Raw genomic sequence first — 17,559 nt, 5'->3', positions numbered from 1 at the left:
AAGTTACATTAAATGATCATGTTTGCGTTTGAGATTGTGTGGCAGTGGCAGCTGTGAGGTGAACTACAGGATAAAGCAGGCAGAGCTTATGAATTCATTTTACATTTGTGATCACTTTCATATTTGCTTTACATTTCAATACAAGCCCAACAACAAACAAAATGATTTGGCTGTGTGTAGAACAAAAAACTTGTTTACCTTGTGTTTGCCAAGTCACAGCTCCTGTTTAGTCATTTGATGACACACCTCAGTTCTCTTACTTTGTAAGTTTTATAATGTACATGCAATTTAGACAAATTCAATAATTTTAGCAAAATTTCATGTAAAATAGTAATGTTTTTTTTTCACTCAAAGTAGCATCTTATCTTTTGTTCAGGTTAACAAACAGCTGCAAATTACTACAAGTAGTTTATCTTTCTGAATTGTGTATTTTTATTCTAGTTGTTGGAAGAATTTTTGACTTGTTGAATGTTATCAGTGCAAAAGTCTCAAATGCAAAAGCTCCTAATATACGAAATGCAGTGTGGAAATCTTCAATACATTTGGCAAAGACTATTCCTGTACAGAATGGTTCATAATACAGCCCTTGCATTCATAAACTCAACATAAAAATGTAAATACACTCCAATGGAGAATCATTTTTCTCTTTTGTTAGTGGATTTGTTGAGCATACAGTGGGACGTTGTGAACATTGTGATGCATGAATGACTGCACTGATTTCACTAACAAGGAAACATACTTCAGGCGAACTTCTCAGGAGTTCTACATAAAGTTCTTCACACCTGAGTGCCCTTAGGGTTAATCTAAACTCCACTTAGTGTTTGTTTAACCGTTGTCATAACAGAAAATTAATTCTCTTGAAATCTGGACTGACGTTAAGACCTAATGACACTTATAATGGGTGCAAGAATAATTGACATTCATCAAAACACGATAGACCTGATTCCTGAGAAAAACTTTGTTCCACACTGAGAAATGAAAATGAGATAAAGCGCTTGTTATATAAGCACAGTTTGTGACTCATATGAAAATATACCTGTCATGGTTAACCTGGAAAACTGATGCACTTTATTGTAAGTAGACATATCTTTGATGAGCAGTTTTGTGTAACTTCTTTAAAATATATATATGAAACACTGGTTGCATCTGGTTGGATCGGAAGACTTTTAATACTTACTGATGATACAAATGATTGTGAATTGATTCCTAAAATATCATTGATGGCTTTTTTGTTCATATACCCTGACAACTCCACTCATTCTAACTCATTAAGAAATCTGTTCTGTCAGTGCATCGGTTGCAGTTAGACCAATTTTGAAGTTCCTTAAGCGGATTTACTAGTCCAGAAACTCCTTGAAGAGGCTTTTTCATTCTGTTTGGAAGAAACTTCTGTGAATTTGCATCTTTTGAAACATCCTTCAACCCTAAATTGACCCGATTCCTTAAAAAAAAGTCAGAAAAACCTAAGTAAAATTATCCCCTGTTAGAAGTATGAAAGTCACTGAGGTTGTGGGTTTGGATTGATTGCGATTTATAGATGTGTGAACAAACATAACACCTGCCTTCCAGTTGAGCCGTGTCTTGACAGTTGACATGTCTTTGGCACACAGTGGCACCAGGAAAACAACAGCAGGTTATGTTTCACTGGAACTGCATACAAAACCTGCAATCATGTCAACACTTGTCAATGGATTCTTGTTTTATATGAGTAGACTTTGATTTTTTTTTTTATTTGTCAGATACACATGAAAATTTAGTGGCACGCAAAGTATAAACCAGAGAAGTCAGTCTAAACAATAATCCTAATGGTGTTGTGAGAATTATTTGAACTTTAACTTGCTGTGGAGTTTAAAAGAAGTAGAGAACAGCTCTGTTGTGGGAGATGCAGCATGGGGTCTTCATCCAAATACTAAAGATTAAATGTGACGATTACACTGGTCTACAAGCAAAATGCTTCCTGGATAAGAGTAGTGAAATTTTACCAACTTTTGGTCACTTTTAAAGAAAAAATAAGTCAGAAGTGCCAATTAGCTATAGTTTTCAAGATACAGTATTAGGTCAAATTGTGAAATTTCTTGAAAATTAATGAGAAATCGAGTCCCATTTCAAATGGGAATATATTTGTCTGAGACATAATCGATTTAAAACAGTGATTCCAAACAAGAATACTATCATGTTGAATAGAAATTTGATTGAGCATCATGTATTTGACACATTACTTGCAGAAAACCTGTGTCTTGAAAGTTAAGGTAATGTATTAATGTAGAGATATTTCTTGATCAGTAGCACGAGTTGACCTGTGGATTACAATTCCCATGCAGCCGTTTTCATAACTGAAAAGTTGCCAGGACCTGATATTTCTATGGAACTCTTGTGTTTTTTAACTCTGGAAGCAGATATGCCTCGAAACTGTGTAAACAATGCAGATAATTTCTGTTATATTTGTGGTGAGGTAACCTTTGCATCACAAAAGCAGACTCTAACAGCAATGGTGAGAAAAGCATACCATCTTTATTTTGGATGCAAAATAGGTGACCAGGACAAAAGCTGAGCCCCACATTATTGCTGTAACACATGTGCATCAAATCTACGCCAGTGGCTCAACAAGAAAAGAAAATCTATGCCTTTTGCAGTTCCAATGATTTGACGTGAACCAACAGATCACACTACTGATTGTTATTTTTGTATGGTACCCCCAGTTGCAAGTGGTATTTCCAGAAAGAAAAAATGGACAGTGCAATATCCTAATATTCCATCAGCTCTTCGCCCTGTGCCTCATGGAGAAGAACTACCAGTTCCTGATGCACCAGAATTTTACTCCTTGGACACTGATGATGACCAAGATGATGATCAGGATGCAGCTAGTCCTGAGCCATCAACATCAGCTGATCCAGACTTCAGGCTGTCACATTCCTCTCCTGAACCACACCTTATATCTCAGAGTGAACTGAATGACCTAGTGAGGGATTTGGAACTGCCTAAGAGTAAAGCAGAGCTCTTGGGCTCCAGGCTGCCACAATGGAATCTCCTGGAGAGTGATGTCAGGATCTCTAGCTTTCGTGATCACCAAAAAGGTCTGGTTGAGTTTTTTCTGATGGAAGGTGATCTGGTTTACTGCAGCGATATCAATGGCTTGATGACAGCGCTTAGCATCACTCATGATCCAGATGAATGGAGACTGTTTATCGATTCATCCAAAACAAGGCTTAAAGCAGTTTTACTCCACAATGGAAATGTTTTGCCATCCATTCCAGTTGGTCATGCCGTTCATATGAAGGAAACATATGAAAATATGAAACAGCTCTTAAGGTGTATAAAGTATGAGCAACATCAGTGGCAGATTTGCGGTGATTTGAAAGTGGTTGCACTCGTACTTGGGCTACAGGGTGGATATACAAAGTACTGCTGTTTTCTATGTGAACGTGACAGCCGAGCCAGGGAATCTCACTATGTTAGGAAAGACTGGCCGCTACGACAGTCCTTGGAGCCAGGAAAGAAAAATGTCCAACACTCACCCCTTGTTGATCCCCAGCATTTGTGCAATAAAACTTTAACATTAAGTATCTTGAAAAGAGTAGCCAACTAAGACTTTTAATGTTTGTTTTTCACTTAATTGTATCAAATTACATAAGATTTAGCAAGTTTTATCTCTGAAGCAGAGACTTCCCAAAATTTTGTAGACCAGTGTTAGGGAACAAATATCAGATCCTTTTATGCAGTAAAAGCAGTAATAAGCTACGCCGCAAAGCAAACCGCTCCACTGAAAGTAGAAGCCGTAAAAAAACTAAATTAGTGGATGCTGAAAAGTATAATCAAAAGAATATTCTTGAGGTATTAGAAGTAAAAATGTTCAATATGCAGCAGAATAGCTCCTGCTTGTTATATTATATAATTATGAGTTGTCATATAAGCCGCATTTAAAGAGGGCGGCTTTGCATGTAGGTGTTTATTTAACTCAATAGCTACTGTTGATTGGTTTAGTCTGTAATAATGTCAAATAATCACTCTAGCAGGTGTATAAAACGTATTTAATGTTTCTGTAAAAAGGGAATGAAATGTTTTATAGTGAAGTAGATGTACCAGTAGTCAAGATAATCAGACTTATGTTGCTTCCGGTTTGATTTTAAATTCCACCAGGTTTTAGGAAAGTGCAGAATTAAACTCCTGGAAACCTCCATTAACACAAAATGTAATTTGGTTGTTTACAATTAATATAATGTAAACCACTGTGGTAGCCCAGCAATGCCTTTAATAAATATTAAAATAACAAGTGTATGTTTTTTTTATAATAATAATAGAATAAGATTAATAATAACTTAATTTATATAGCACTCTTTGAACTGAGTTCACAAAGTGCTTTACAGACAGTGCAAAAAAGAAAAGTAGAATAATCAGGAAGAAAACTGAACAACAGAAAGGTGGTCAGTCCATATATGGTGAAAGATTTTCAAAATAAATTAGTACAATAACGCCTCATAATATAATAAAATGTCACATCTAGGTAAGGGAAAGAGCAAGTGGAATAAAAAAGGCTAAACATGATAATACTAGTAGTAATCGTAAATAAATAAAGGGTACAAGAGAATAAAATGAAATAAATAAAATAAATAATAGTAATAAATAAAAGCAACTACATAATAAATATAAAAATAGGAATAAAAATAGAACATTTCTTGAGCAATATTTTTCCGTTTTTTTAAAATGAGAGCTGAAGTCAAAAACAACCAAAATATTTATCACAAATCATGTTTATTATCATGATAATTAATATTTAAATGCATGTATATCAGTTTCTTGATTGCATTTTCTTAAATTTTTGAATGGTTTCGTTAACACCTCATTCATGTATTCCAAAATAAATAAAGGTGTAAAAACTCTTTAGCATGTGGATCATTGGGAAGGAAGAAAAAAAAAAGTTTGGGAGTCCCTTCTGCCTCAGCAAACCCCGCCCGGTAACAGGCGTGGTTTGCTGAGGAGCAGCAGCGTGCTCCCTCCCTCCCTCCTCCACTATATTTACTGGCTGCCTGTCACAGCGAGCGGCTTTTTACCCAGAAGCAGTCCGTACTCTCCGCAGCGCTTCACCTTTTTCAACCGTACTCGTCCCCATCTCCGCAGACATGGACCTGGAAGTGCTGATGTGCGCGGCGCTTTCCATCCTTTACGCGTTTGCGCTCTAGCCGTGCGCTCCCAGGGCCCCGACGCGTGTCCCGCTTAGTGACCGAAAAGAGGTGGAGGTGGGGGGTGAGGACTTGATATTATTTTGACATCACTGTGAAGGGGAGCGAGGAGAGGGGGGAAGAAGAGGACAGCAGAGACCGAGAGACCACACTAGTCGTGACAGCAGAGGCCGTTTCAGGATATCGGACAGCAGAGAGTGGCTTTTTTTGTGTGTCCTCCATCATGGCGAGTGACTCTCCAGCCCGGAGTCTGGACGAAATCGACCTATCAGCTCTGAGGGTAAGAAGATGTGATGTAGAATTTGAATGAAAATGTGTCCTCCTTCTGTTGTGTTTTTTTTTTTTTTTTTGCACCTGACACTGCTCCATGAATACAACAGGACAGAAGAGCAGGACAAAAAAAAAGGCAGCAAAAGGCGGATGTGTGGGAGACAGGGCCGCCACAATGTGTCAGATTATAGATCAAATTATATATAGACATTAACTAACGTGACAGCTGGCTGGAGCCTCATCTTCATTCAAGTCAGTCAGCAGGAACATTGATGCTGTGTGTGGTGCTGTGATTTTGCTGACCTGGATACATGGGAAAAGGGGGGTGTTTGTGTATCTTTTTCCACTGGGCCAGCCTATTATAGTCCCATCATCCTTGAGTCAGAGTGGAATTTAACCTATTTCCAACACACACACACACTGCTGATCCTGTTGGCTAAAGAGTGAAAAAAAAATCCTGAATTCTTCCCCTTTTTTCTTCTCAATCTCCCCTCCTCTTGCTGTTATTTTCCTCAGCCTGTGTTTCATGTGCCAACCTACCTGTAGTCACAGTCACCTACTCTCAATCACAGCCTTGCATGCTGCAACAGCCAGCTCTTTTGTTCATCCGGTATGTGCTGCTTAACCGCACACACTCTACACAAGCGGCGTTCTGTGCTAGTGTTTATGCGTGGATACCCATGTTTTCACTTGGCTGGGCATTGTGTGTTCGGAGTGGGTGTTTCCAATGTGTGGGTGTCTGCCAAGCTGATAGTCAGCTGCATGCAAGTGAAGGATGCTGCACATGAGACCCGTTTTGCCGCTTTGAGAAACAAAGACACATCTTTGTCTTTTCTCTCTCACGATGCCGTCGCTGTACGTGTGCCTGCATTTACCTGCTTTCTTGTCTGATTGCACACGCAGGTTTCTTCTCGTACCCTTAGTTCGTCCTCTGTCTCTTTCTCTTTCTTACTGTTTGCTCGCTCTGATCCGATCACAGCGGCTCAGTCACCCACCTGCATGCCGTTCCTCTTTTTTTCTATCAATTTTGTCGCCTGTTTTTTTTTTCTTTCAACATCTTGTCTGACTGACTGTCTGACTGACTGAATGCACCTCCCTGTCTATCTGCCAGCCACCCTGTCTTTTAGCATTATTGCTCTGTGCCCACCTCCAGGAGTAATGCTCAGAGGGGAGGTGAAGGAGAAAAAAAGTCCCACTACTTTTTAGGTTTGCCAGTTTGCACCAACGGGATGAGTAGTGTTGAAATACAGAATGGAGAAGGAGGGGGAAGAAGGAAGGAGACAGGGGGGATGAGAAGGAATGAGGAAGAACGAAGACTCTCCAAGTGCATTGGAAGTCAGCCCATGTATGTCCTGTTCTTTCAGAGGCTTGATGTTAAGTGCTTGCCTCTCACAGTGACTCAGAGGCAGCTACAAGGACACACAAATGATCACATGGTTGTTGGTACATGACATGCTTGTGCATTCGAAAGGTACATACAGTGAATATGTGAGTAATCTCATCATTAGTGATCGTTTGGCTACTTTTTTTACTCGTGTCGGCATATCTCTATGTACACACTCTGAATCAGCTCACTGTCAGAAAGAGAAATGTCCTTAACACAGTTATTTCAAACTGTTGAATGAACATAGACTTTAACTATTTGATGGAATGGTGCAGTTATTTAAAAAAAAAACATTCTTCGCTCACTGTCAGGGGTATTTCCTGGCTCAGAATGGTCTTTGGGAGATGACTATCTGCAGTAGCACAGCAATCATGATCGCTCTGTGTGCCAGTGAAGCTGTTTCCCTATTTGACAGAAATCAATGCATTTTTACTGTTATTTCTGACCTTTAGTGGAAGAAAAATGTCTATTGTGCTTTAGGAAATGAAACCCCGATTAACAAAACAAGTTTTTTTTTTCCTCTTTATTCTAATTTTTTTTCCCATCCTTTTGACGATTGTGAGATTCATGTGGCACTGGCTAAAACCTGGGTGGTCCCAAAAATTCCTCACAACAGAATATGACTACCTAAAGTAAACACAATCCATCTGTGTACCATAAAGCAAATAAGGCTGTGTTACCTTATTTGACAGAAATTTGTGCATTTTTCCATTATTTCTGGCCATGTGCCAAACAAATTGCCCAGTGTGCGTAAGTAATTGAAACCCCAATCAACAAAACAGATTAATTTTTGTCCTTTATTCTCATTTTTTTTCCCTTTTGACCATTATGAGTCTCATTTGGCACTGGCTAAAACCTGGCCGGGGGGATGCCGAAGATTCCTCACAAGAAGCCAAAAGGGTACCCTTGAAAAGGGTAGATTTAAAAAAAAAAAATTACCTTATTTAAATAGAAATTTGTGCTTTTTTCTGCTATTTCTGACCTTTAGCTGAACAAAATGTCTATATTGCTTGAGTAAATGAAATCCCTATCAACAAAAGAGGTTCATTTAAACATTTTGGTGATAATAGGTTTCATTTGGTGCAGCCTAAAACCTGGATAGTGCCAAAAATTCCTCATAACACTGGAAAAAGGCCAATAGAGAAGAGACTACATAATGTTTCCAATCATAATGCTTCTTTAAAAGAAGTAAAAACTGGGAATTAGTGGTGTTTTTTTACACCACACTGAATGTCGAACCTTCACAATAAGAGCGTGTGGTGTAACAATTGGAAGCAGCCGTTTGACGGACCTGTCATTTCTGTTCTCTTTTCTCCGTAAACATGTTTCACAACTTGCCGGCAAATATTTCACATAATGACAAGGCAAAACCGAAGGCAAACATGAGCTACTAGAGGAGTCTTGAGGAAACCAAGATCCTCCACACATCTGAAAAAGGACCTGCTGCATCTATTTACGGCTGATAAATAGATGTACGCACACAAACACACTGTCCAAGATGAGTGTACAGTCAACCACTGGACTGACTAGACGGGAAGTAGGTCAGCTGGCTGTGACGAGGTGGGGAGGGGGGAGGCGGTGGGTGAGGATAATGCTGGCATTGGTGGCGATGATGGGGCATTGTGTTTTTGTGTCTGTATGTGGAGGGGGGGAGGTCCAGGCCTGAAACTTGCTCTGACCATCGCACAAACAGACAAACACACACATGCTGATAGGAAAAAAAAGACAGAACCGTGTGGGAAGTGGAGCGCAGAGAGAAGTGGCTTTTCATGCTTGCTGTCTCTTTTTCTCTGCTTTCGTATGCCTCGCCGGTTCCCTGCGACATTTTCTGGTGTCGCGCATCAACCCCGGCGTCACCTGTGTAGATGCAGCGCGTTCCACTCGAGTGGGGGGAAAAGGCCAGACTTTGGTGGTAGAGGTGAGGGCACGGAGGCGTCACCGCCATCTCGGCGTGACTCGCAATGACAGCCAAAAGACCTCGCAAGGTCGAAGTGCTGCGTTTATTTATTTATTTTCACACAGACAGTGGTTTTTATGTAAAGCGATGCCATGGGTCAGAGGCGTCAGAAGCACGGGCCTCATTTGGTCAGCTGACGAGAGCAACAGATGGCAAAGCAGCAGGACGTACAGGCACAGCTCTACACACACACACACACACACACACACACACACACACACACACATATATACTGGCAGCTGACGAGTGTGCTGTGCAGGGACTCAGGTGTGAGAGCTGAGATGAAAGCGAGAGCAGGTGAGGATGAAGGGGATAGTGACCTGGTCAGAGGGGGAAGGCTGGATTCAGAGAGAGAAGAGGGGATGTAAAGATGAATGCAGCTCTGAGGGACAATGAGAGACAGGGGGAAGAAGAAAACAGCAGAGGCTGAGCTCGGGCTAAAGGTGGGGATGTGACCAGTGACTAAAGTAGTCCGAGGCAAAGAGCTTCTCCGTGGCTTCTCCCTCCCCTCCCTCCCTATCCCCGTTGCCCAGTAAGGCCACATTCCTCGGCCCCCTAAGCATGGACGCCATAGTAACGGGGCCACAGCAGTGCCCAAGGCTTACACAGAGCTTATTCATGAATAGTCTATATACTGTATGGCAGTCTGTCGCTGAGAAATGCCCCTCTCCCTCCCACCCCTCTCTTCCACTTTGCCTGACTGCTTCTAGATGACCTATTTCCCCCCCCCCCCCCCAAGTCGCTGATGGAGTTGCATTAAGTCCTTAATTCTCTGCTATACAAGTACTAAGATGTACAAGTTGGTGTAGTGCCCCTAAAATGTTACTTTACTTTAGCCCTCCCTCCTATTTAGCTTTGATTAATAGCATCATACACATTGAATGCCTTTTATAGCTATAATGCAAGCAGCCATGAAGACATTTAAGGATGCATTGATATACAGCATTTGTAAAAGATTATAACTCCTCATATAATGATGCAATTTTTATTATTTTACCTGTGTACACCTAATTTCATACAATCATGCAATTATGTGCACCCACTGTGCATCAATCAACACTTACATCTGATCCTAACCAAGCCGTAGTTTATTTTATATTTTATTTATTCTAAGAAATGATTTAAATGGCTTTTCTTGTTTAATTATGCCCTATCAAATTCATAATTGCTGACATCTTTGTGTAAGAGTCCTTTTTGCATCTCCTAGCATGCGTAGGAAGTGGTGCAGTTTAACAAGCAACAATTGAGGGTTATAGCGAGTGCAAGTACAGTTTCTGCACCGAGCAGGCAAAGAAAATTAAATGCAAGAAACAAGACATCACAGTGGCGGCGACATTGTCTGATTTCCAAATGACTTCTTGAAAGTGCTCAGCATAAATAACATAGTAATCAGTGAAGATGCTGCCAAAACATAAGAAAAACACACCAAAGTGTCTTGATTTTGACTTTGACTTTGACTGACACTTATGGAAATGTGAAAACATGCACAACACCACGCACAGACATCTGTTTTCTCTCCTCTCCTACTCGAACACACAAGAATACACTCGCACTTGATCTGAAGTGCTGAAGGAATCATGCATGTAAACAAGTCCATAGTAGGAGCTGAATCCCTCGATTGTGTCGGAGTCGCAGGGCAGCGAGGGAAAGAAAGACGGATTGAAATGACTGAGGGGACAGAGAGTGGCGGTCAAAAAATTGAGAAGAAAAAGATGAATGATGAGGGGGACGGAGGGCTGGGCGAGGAGATGACAAAGAAAAGTGTGAGATGACAAGTTGGCAGAGATGGATAGCGAGAAGCGACAAGTTCTTTAGTATCACAGAACAAACCCTGTATCATGTATTGTCTCCATCGGACTGTAAATCTGTCATTAAGAGGTGACTCCTCTTAATGTACTGTGCATGTCTGGGTGGGATGTACTGGGAATTAGGCTACCACAGCATCTCCTTGTAAAAGCAAGCAGTGATGAGCCATGTTGTTAAGTGTAAGTGGTTTTATAAGAGGCAGACTCGGCCCCAGCATGACTCCTATCATCCTCTTAGGGTCTCTAATTCAATCCACCTCTGAAATTCACTTTCTTTAGACACTAACTGCACTTACCTGACTGCTGGTTAATGCACAGAAAGGTATACTATAGGCCCACTGTAAGCCTGTATGTTATCTCGACTAGGATTAGTCTTGGGGAGGTTTAAATGAATAATTATTAGTGATTATATTAGAGTGTCATATAGCAGGCATTTACAGCTTAAAGACGGTTGATGCTGTCCTAAAGTACCATTACGCTCCCAAAAATATGCAGAATCAACTCTTTAAGAAATATTAGGAGTTTTGTACATCATACTATCAGCTTACAGGTGAACCTGTTCGGAAACAGTCACTTATTTTTGTGTTCGTGGTTTTTGATCATCTTGGGAAACTAGATCCAACATTCAATGTCATTTTGTCTGTATTTTAAAATTTCCAGCTGCCAGACGTTTGTTAATCTCTAACTTTATCGACCGTTTGGTGCTGGGCAGGCAGTTGATTATTTAACATTTTAGCTCGAGGCAAATGTGTTTACTCCAAATGGTTTACTGTTGGAGAACAGGTAATAAGATTCGTTTGATCAAGCAGCAGCTTTCTTGGCTGGAAAATGAAGCCAGTAGTTCCAGAAACTGCAGTTCCTCAAATGGCCACTTGAGCCTGACTGCAAAGGAGAGTCATTCCCCATAAACCCAAATGCTAAAATGTCCAAGTTTACAGCAGAAATCAACATGTTAACAGCCTGGTACAAAGATAGTTTTAGTATCTATAACTAATTTCTACATTTATGACAACTGTACAGAAGGAGATTTCTTATAGAACTCACTTGCTTAGCTTGAATTAAGGTTTAAAGTCAGGCATATTTTCAGGCTCCTTTGAGGGACAGGCCGGTACCATAACAGGACAGTCCATGGTTCATCCTCAACTTCCACCTCTCTGCTCATTTTTTTGAATAACTAAGAACTTCAAAACTGCTTTTTAGGAAACCTTTGGGTGACGTCACGGAGGGTCATCTGTCTTTATATACAGTCAGTGGGTGAAACCGAAGTGAAACAATGAAATCACGGCTCATGAAACCAATAAATGAGCTGAAAGGGGCTCTGAAGATGGGAGGTATACTGCAGATTTGGGCCATAATTCTCTCTGAGGTTTCTCACACTGACTGATTCCTCTTACTGAACACATCACATTATAGTATAAGAAGTAACTGTTACCTGAAAAATATCGAGTTAGTGCAGTTTTAACTGTGAATATCTTAACTTTCTTGCACACATTGCTCCGCTTTGTGGCAAACTCCCCTGTATCTGGCATCTAAAGAATGCTAAAGGAGATCGACAGGATAAATATTTTTTACCGCAGATCAGGTTGATAACGTCGTAGCTGAATTTCACTGTGAAGAATTCTTGGAAAATTCAGTCCTTGGTCTCGCTTTTTAGAGGCAGGAATGTACTAAGTGAAAGACCAAAGCAGATAATTGTACTTTTTTTCTTTTTTGAAAACCTGGAAATAGGTATTTGGAAGGTTAACTGAAATCTTTACCATCTGCATTACACTCCTGTTGATTAGCCAGTTAATTTCTAAGTCAGTCAGCTAAGTGTTTGTCATTTATTGGCAAAAAATCCAAGAATTTACTGAAGTTATCTCCTCAAATATTGGATTTGCAACTTTTCTGTGATTTATAAAAGTATAAATTGTTTCTCTTTGGTTATGGGCTGTTGGTGTTCCTGCTGTACACAAGGAGCTAGCTGATCATTCGTATCCATTTGATGTAGCTGGAAAATGTTCTCCTCATGAACACACAAAGAACACATTGCTTCGTTCTTTTGTCTGTAATAAGTTCAGTTTGTTTAGAGATTAAAGTTTATCCCTTCAGCAATTTGTACTAACTGTGTAAACATAAGCTCATAGATTAGATTTCACTTATGGCACCGTTGTTTTTACCTTGAGACATGCACAAACCCCTTCTGTCTGCTCGTCTTTTATATTATTTCCAATTTCCTCCTAATTCACACGTCACACGGCGATATTGTGAAAGTGTGCAGTTTTGTGTGACCGCTGGAGATAGAAATGTTTGGTGCTAAACTGATAAGAGAAACCGTAACCGATAGAGATCTCGTACAAAGGCTACTGTGGCAAATAAATTTCATGTTCCTGGTAATAAAACCCCCCTTTGATCTGCCGTTTACTCCCAGCTGTCCAATATCCTACCATCTGATCTTTAGATTTTGTGGTATTGTTTTCATAAAAAAAGGGGGGAAAAATGACATGACTGATAAGATGGGATGACAGAAACAGATTTATAGACATTCATACCTGAATTATTCAATCAGTGGTCACTGGGCGTGGTGTTTGCTCATATTTTAATCATTCATGCTTTTGATTTTGCAGCCTTATCTGTCTCCTTAACAGGAGTGACATTGCCTTACACACAGTACAGATATCGGTCTGTGGTCTAATTTGAGGTACTTGCAGCGTATCAAGAAGCTGAGCATCAGCCAGAGACAACAAAACAAAAATAGAGTGCTACACTGTTTCTGAAAAAAGTGGCAGACAATCTTTTTTTGCAAGTGACAGTAGATTAATAATTAACATAAATTCTCTGCTTTCTCAACCGGAAAGCACTTTCTTTAGCTGTCATTTGAAATTTGAGACAGTCTGATGTAAGTCATAATGTAATCTTTTATTACGGAATGATGATATTGTATACAAGTTTCAACTCCAAGCTTAATACCACAATAGGAGGATTATACAAATAGGCATCCGCTGATAACTGCTACAGCTATCGTCTGTGATGATAAGGAGATGACTCACACTTCTAATTATGTCCTTGACCCACAAATATTTACTTACAGCATCTCAGCAAATGTGATCCTGTATGGTGAGGAAATGACATAACGTATATTATAAATTGCAGCCTTTGTGATTTGCGGATTGAATTGTTTCAAACTGTGATTTGAACTTATTTTTCTATCCATTCGATCATGTTTACAGCTGCATTTTCAGCTGCCATCAGATCACCTGAGATGGATTTTAACGTGAGTGTTTTGTTCCTGGTTTTTAGCATTAAGGTTGGAACCAGGATTAGCTTTTAGTCAGATAAGAGTGAAGGCTAGGAATGTAGCGGAGAGGATTAAGGTTAGGATGTGGAATGAAAGAATGAGCGCAGATGGTAAAAGTCCTCAAACATGTTGCAAAGTGGCTTTCATGAGAACTGTAGCCCTGCACTCTAAAATCCATTATTAATGGCCTTATGCTGCTCGTGGACCAATATTCCCGGTTTGGAGAAAGAGCCTGATCCACTGCTGCACCCATCTCAGTGCCCTTGTGCCCAAAGTTAATCCTACTCAAGCTTAAACATGAACAAAAGCCTGTGCCTAGAAGAAATGGTAAAGGAAAAAAGCCAAAGAAAATGGAATATTCTGAGAACCAAAATTGAATTTTTGTCTGTGGATGTAGCAGAAGTTGGTAGAAAACCTCTCAGATTGCAATATTTTGGGTCGAGTGTGTGTATAAAAGTCAAGATCCGTGACCAGTCAGTCATGCTTTGAATGTTGCAATGAATGCTTTATAGAAAATGCGGTCAGTCATGTTCTTTTTGGGTTTGGTAAATGACAATTTCCACAGTGCATACAGTAAGAACATTACTGCACCGTCATCAGTGTTTAAGCAAATCTCCTCTCAGACATTTTGGAGAAATGATGTGTGTCTGTCTATTTTTTTTTTTCTCCACATCACATCTCCATCTTCAGTCTCCCATCCCTCAGCACTTTCTTGGTCGTATCACAAGCTATATTTAATGTGTCGCTGTTATTCAGACCCGCGCACCGTGATTCATCCACCACCAGTGAGGTCATGTGGCAGTCACATGACCCTTGCAAACGCTCAGCAGGAAGACAAAACGAGAAAAAGGGGAAGGGGGCAAAAATTGCTCCAGTCATAGGGAACTCTAAACCGCAGATGCACTGACAAAGCCTGGCACATGCTGAGAGCTCATTCTGCAAGTGGCCTATAAAATATGAATGATACCGTGCTATTTTTTTATCAGCGAGCCTCAGGACATGTATGAACTGGAGCAGCAAAAGCTCCCGCTTTCTCCAGCCACAGCGCTGCATTCAGGGGAGGCTCGAGCATGCCTGCATCATGCGTCTTCCAGTGTTTGTGCTTCCTGCATGCATATACATCTAAAGCATGCACTTGTTTACTTGTGCGCATCGTTTTTATTTTATTTCCATCTGAATGTTGTGTATAAACAGAAAAAGAAAGAGAGTGCATCCTTAGATGTGTCTGGGGAGTTGCTGTCAGAACTTTGCATGCAGCTCTGAGAGTTAATTCACACAGCTGCCAAACCCACACACACACACACACACACACACACATTTGGAGAAAGAAAAAGAAAGAAAAGGGAGAAAAAGTCTACCTGCCTCAGCTGAAGGCCTGCACAGCAAACAGTGCTTGCAGAATGCTGCTGTCTGCACTGCTTAAAGCGACTCCCGACTTTCTCTTTTGCACGTTTAATTCGACACACATTCATCATTTTGTACCCACTCATACTCGTTAGAACATTTGAACACTAGCCCTCGTGTAGGAGTGTGCTTTTGGCACAGTGTTGTCGAGTGTGTGTGCGTGTGGTTTTGAGAGTGCGAGAGAGCGAGACAGCGGGAGGATGTACTTGAGACAGAGAGTGAGAGAATGAGTTCGTCGGCGTACATGCGTTTAGGGGGAAAGTGCGTGCGTGTCGGTGTCTGCAGAAGCACGAAGGAGAAAGAAGGGTGCAAAAAACAAAAAAAAGGAGAAAAAAAAACGACAGGAAAAGGAAGGAGGGAGCAAGAAAAGCACAAGGCCCTGTCTTCAGAAACAGCTGACAGGTTGACAGGTCTGCTGAGAGCAACAGAAACAGGCATATAGAGACAGAGCGAGAAAGACAAAGAGATGGAGACAGAGAAGGGGAACTGGGGAAAGAGAGATGCAAAACTGAGAAAACCGCACAGTAGAAAGAAACAATACCAAAAAAAATACACTTCACAAAGATATATACTCATGCAAGCATCTTGTATTCCTTTTTTATTTGGACATAATTCTGTCATTTCCTTCTCGATTTACTGTAACAGAACAAATAGATCTGGATGTTACGCCAGCAAAGTTAACAGCAAGTTCAAGTCACAGACACTGTGAAGTGCAGAAAGTGAGAAAGAGAAAGTGACTGATAACAAAAAACAGGAAGACGGTGAATGAGAGACGCAGGAGGGAGAAGTGATAAGGTTAGAAAAAAGAGAGATGGGGATGAAAATAGAGAGCATGTTTGGCTTTTCGGAATGGAAATATAAAAGATGCTTTATTGAGAGGGGATTTGTCTTCGAAAAGTGAATATCGTGTAATATCTTCTGTTTTTTTGCGCGAGTCACACTGTGGATATACACAATAGTGCAGTTTATTGTAGTGAATCAGCAACGAAATAAAGCCTCCAGCTTTGAATCCAGCAGAAGATCTCATTTTTAAACATCCATTCTTATGATACTGTCGAGCCACTTTAACAAAAGAAATAATGAAAAAATAGATGAGAAATGATAGAAATTTCTTTGCATATTTTAGCTAACCTAACAGGATTGACTGTAAGACACTTCAGGTTTGCAGTTTGTAGTGAGAACTGCAAGAGTTAGAGCTGCTGCTGTACAAAACCACATGTTGTTACCACGATAGACATTGTGGACGTGACTAAATGAGGCCCCAACAGCAGCTTTGACATATTTATCATTGACTTCTGCCAGAAAGGCTGAAGTATTAAGTTGAAAATACAGATGACACAAATTGAATGATGGCATCATTTACAGAATGTGTTAATATCGAGGTCACACAGGCGGAATAAGAAGAGAAATAACAGAGGCTTAAAAGGGCCTCAGTAGTTTGAATGAGAGGAGTGTTGAAAAGAAAAGTCTTGTCCTGGACACTGTCAGAGAATGAAAGAGAGACAGAAAGTGCAGATAAAAGAGTGAGAGTGGCATAGATGTACTCGGGCTGGTTGGACAACAGAAGCTGGTGGAGCAGAGAGAGTGCAGAAGGAAGGAGAGGGTGAATACCAGCTATTGTTGGAATGCCGTAGCAACATGCGGCACAGAGGAAGGGGGAGGTGTGTGTGTTCGTGGGGGTCAGCGGGTTTTATGCTCCGTTCGAGCTGCTCCTCGTCGGGAGATGCGTCGGGTTCCGTGTTGGCAACCCAGCGACTGTGAGCTTAAATTATTAGCTGGTCTGGACGCAGGCCTAAAACAATCCAGGACTGCATTTCAGACCAGTGTATCAACACTTGGAGAGCTCAGTCGGTAGAGCAAGACATCACTGCCGAGTTTAACTACCACTGCTGTTCAGAATAGATGCCCGCTGTGGCAGTTTGGCTGAAAAGACAAAATCTGCAGCTATAGTGGCTCTAAGAGGCTGAGTTTAACTATTATTGCTGTTTAGAATAGATGCCCACTGTGACAGTTTGGCTAAAAAGACTACTGCTATAGTTGCTCTTGGAGGCTGCACTCAAACATCTCTAACATGGTAAAATTTTGCAGGGATAATGTTTTGATTATAGATATGATCTTAAGATTTGCTAACATGCAGCTGGAATGCCATTCATTTGCAGGTGTTTTGTTGGATAATTATTATTTTGACTTCATGATGGCACTAAATTAAATGTCAACCTGAGTTTGACATAAATTCCTAAAAATCAAGGTTAATCCATTCAATAGATACCTGTGGCACTATAGAC

General features: G+C 40.5%; 1 protein-coding gene across 17 annotated transcripts in view; it reads left to right on the top strand.

Annotated features, from left to right (window-relative positions):
• The first annotated feature begins 5,023 nt into the window (after positions 1 to 5,023).
• tnika (TRAF2 and NCK interacting kinase a) overlaps positions 5,024 to 17,559 on the top strand; it is a 70,412-nt gene continuing 57,876 nt past the window's right edge. For 6 of the 17 annotated variants that reach the window (XM_055005618.1, XM_055005620.1, XM_035948786.2 and 3 more), the window contains exon 1: positions 5,025 to 5,457. In XM_055005618.1, the coding sequence (XP_054861593.1) occupies positions 5,401 to 5,457 (57 nt within the window). In that variant the 5' untranslated portion in view covers positions 5,025 to 5,400. Of the gene's footprint in view, positions 5,458 to 17,559 lie in introns of all 17 variants that reach the window. The other 11 variants (XM_023272323.3, XM_023272315.3, XM_023272276.3 and 8 more) reach the window with 3 other exon arrangements.

Source organism: Amphiprion ocellaris, chromosome 20 (assembly GCF_022539595.1).
Source record: "Amphiprion ocellaris isolate individual 3 ecotype Okinawa chromosome 20, ASM2253959v1, whole genome shotgun sequence".
NCBI classification, from domain to species: Eukaryota; Metazoa; Chordata; class Actinopteri; family Pomacentridae; genus Amphiprion; species Amphiprion ocellaris.
This window is presented reverse-complemented; position numbering and strand designations above follow the sequence as displayed.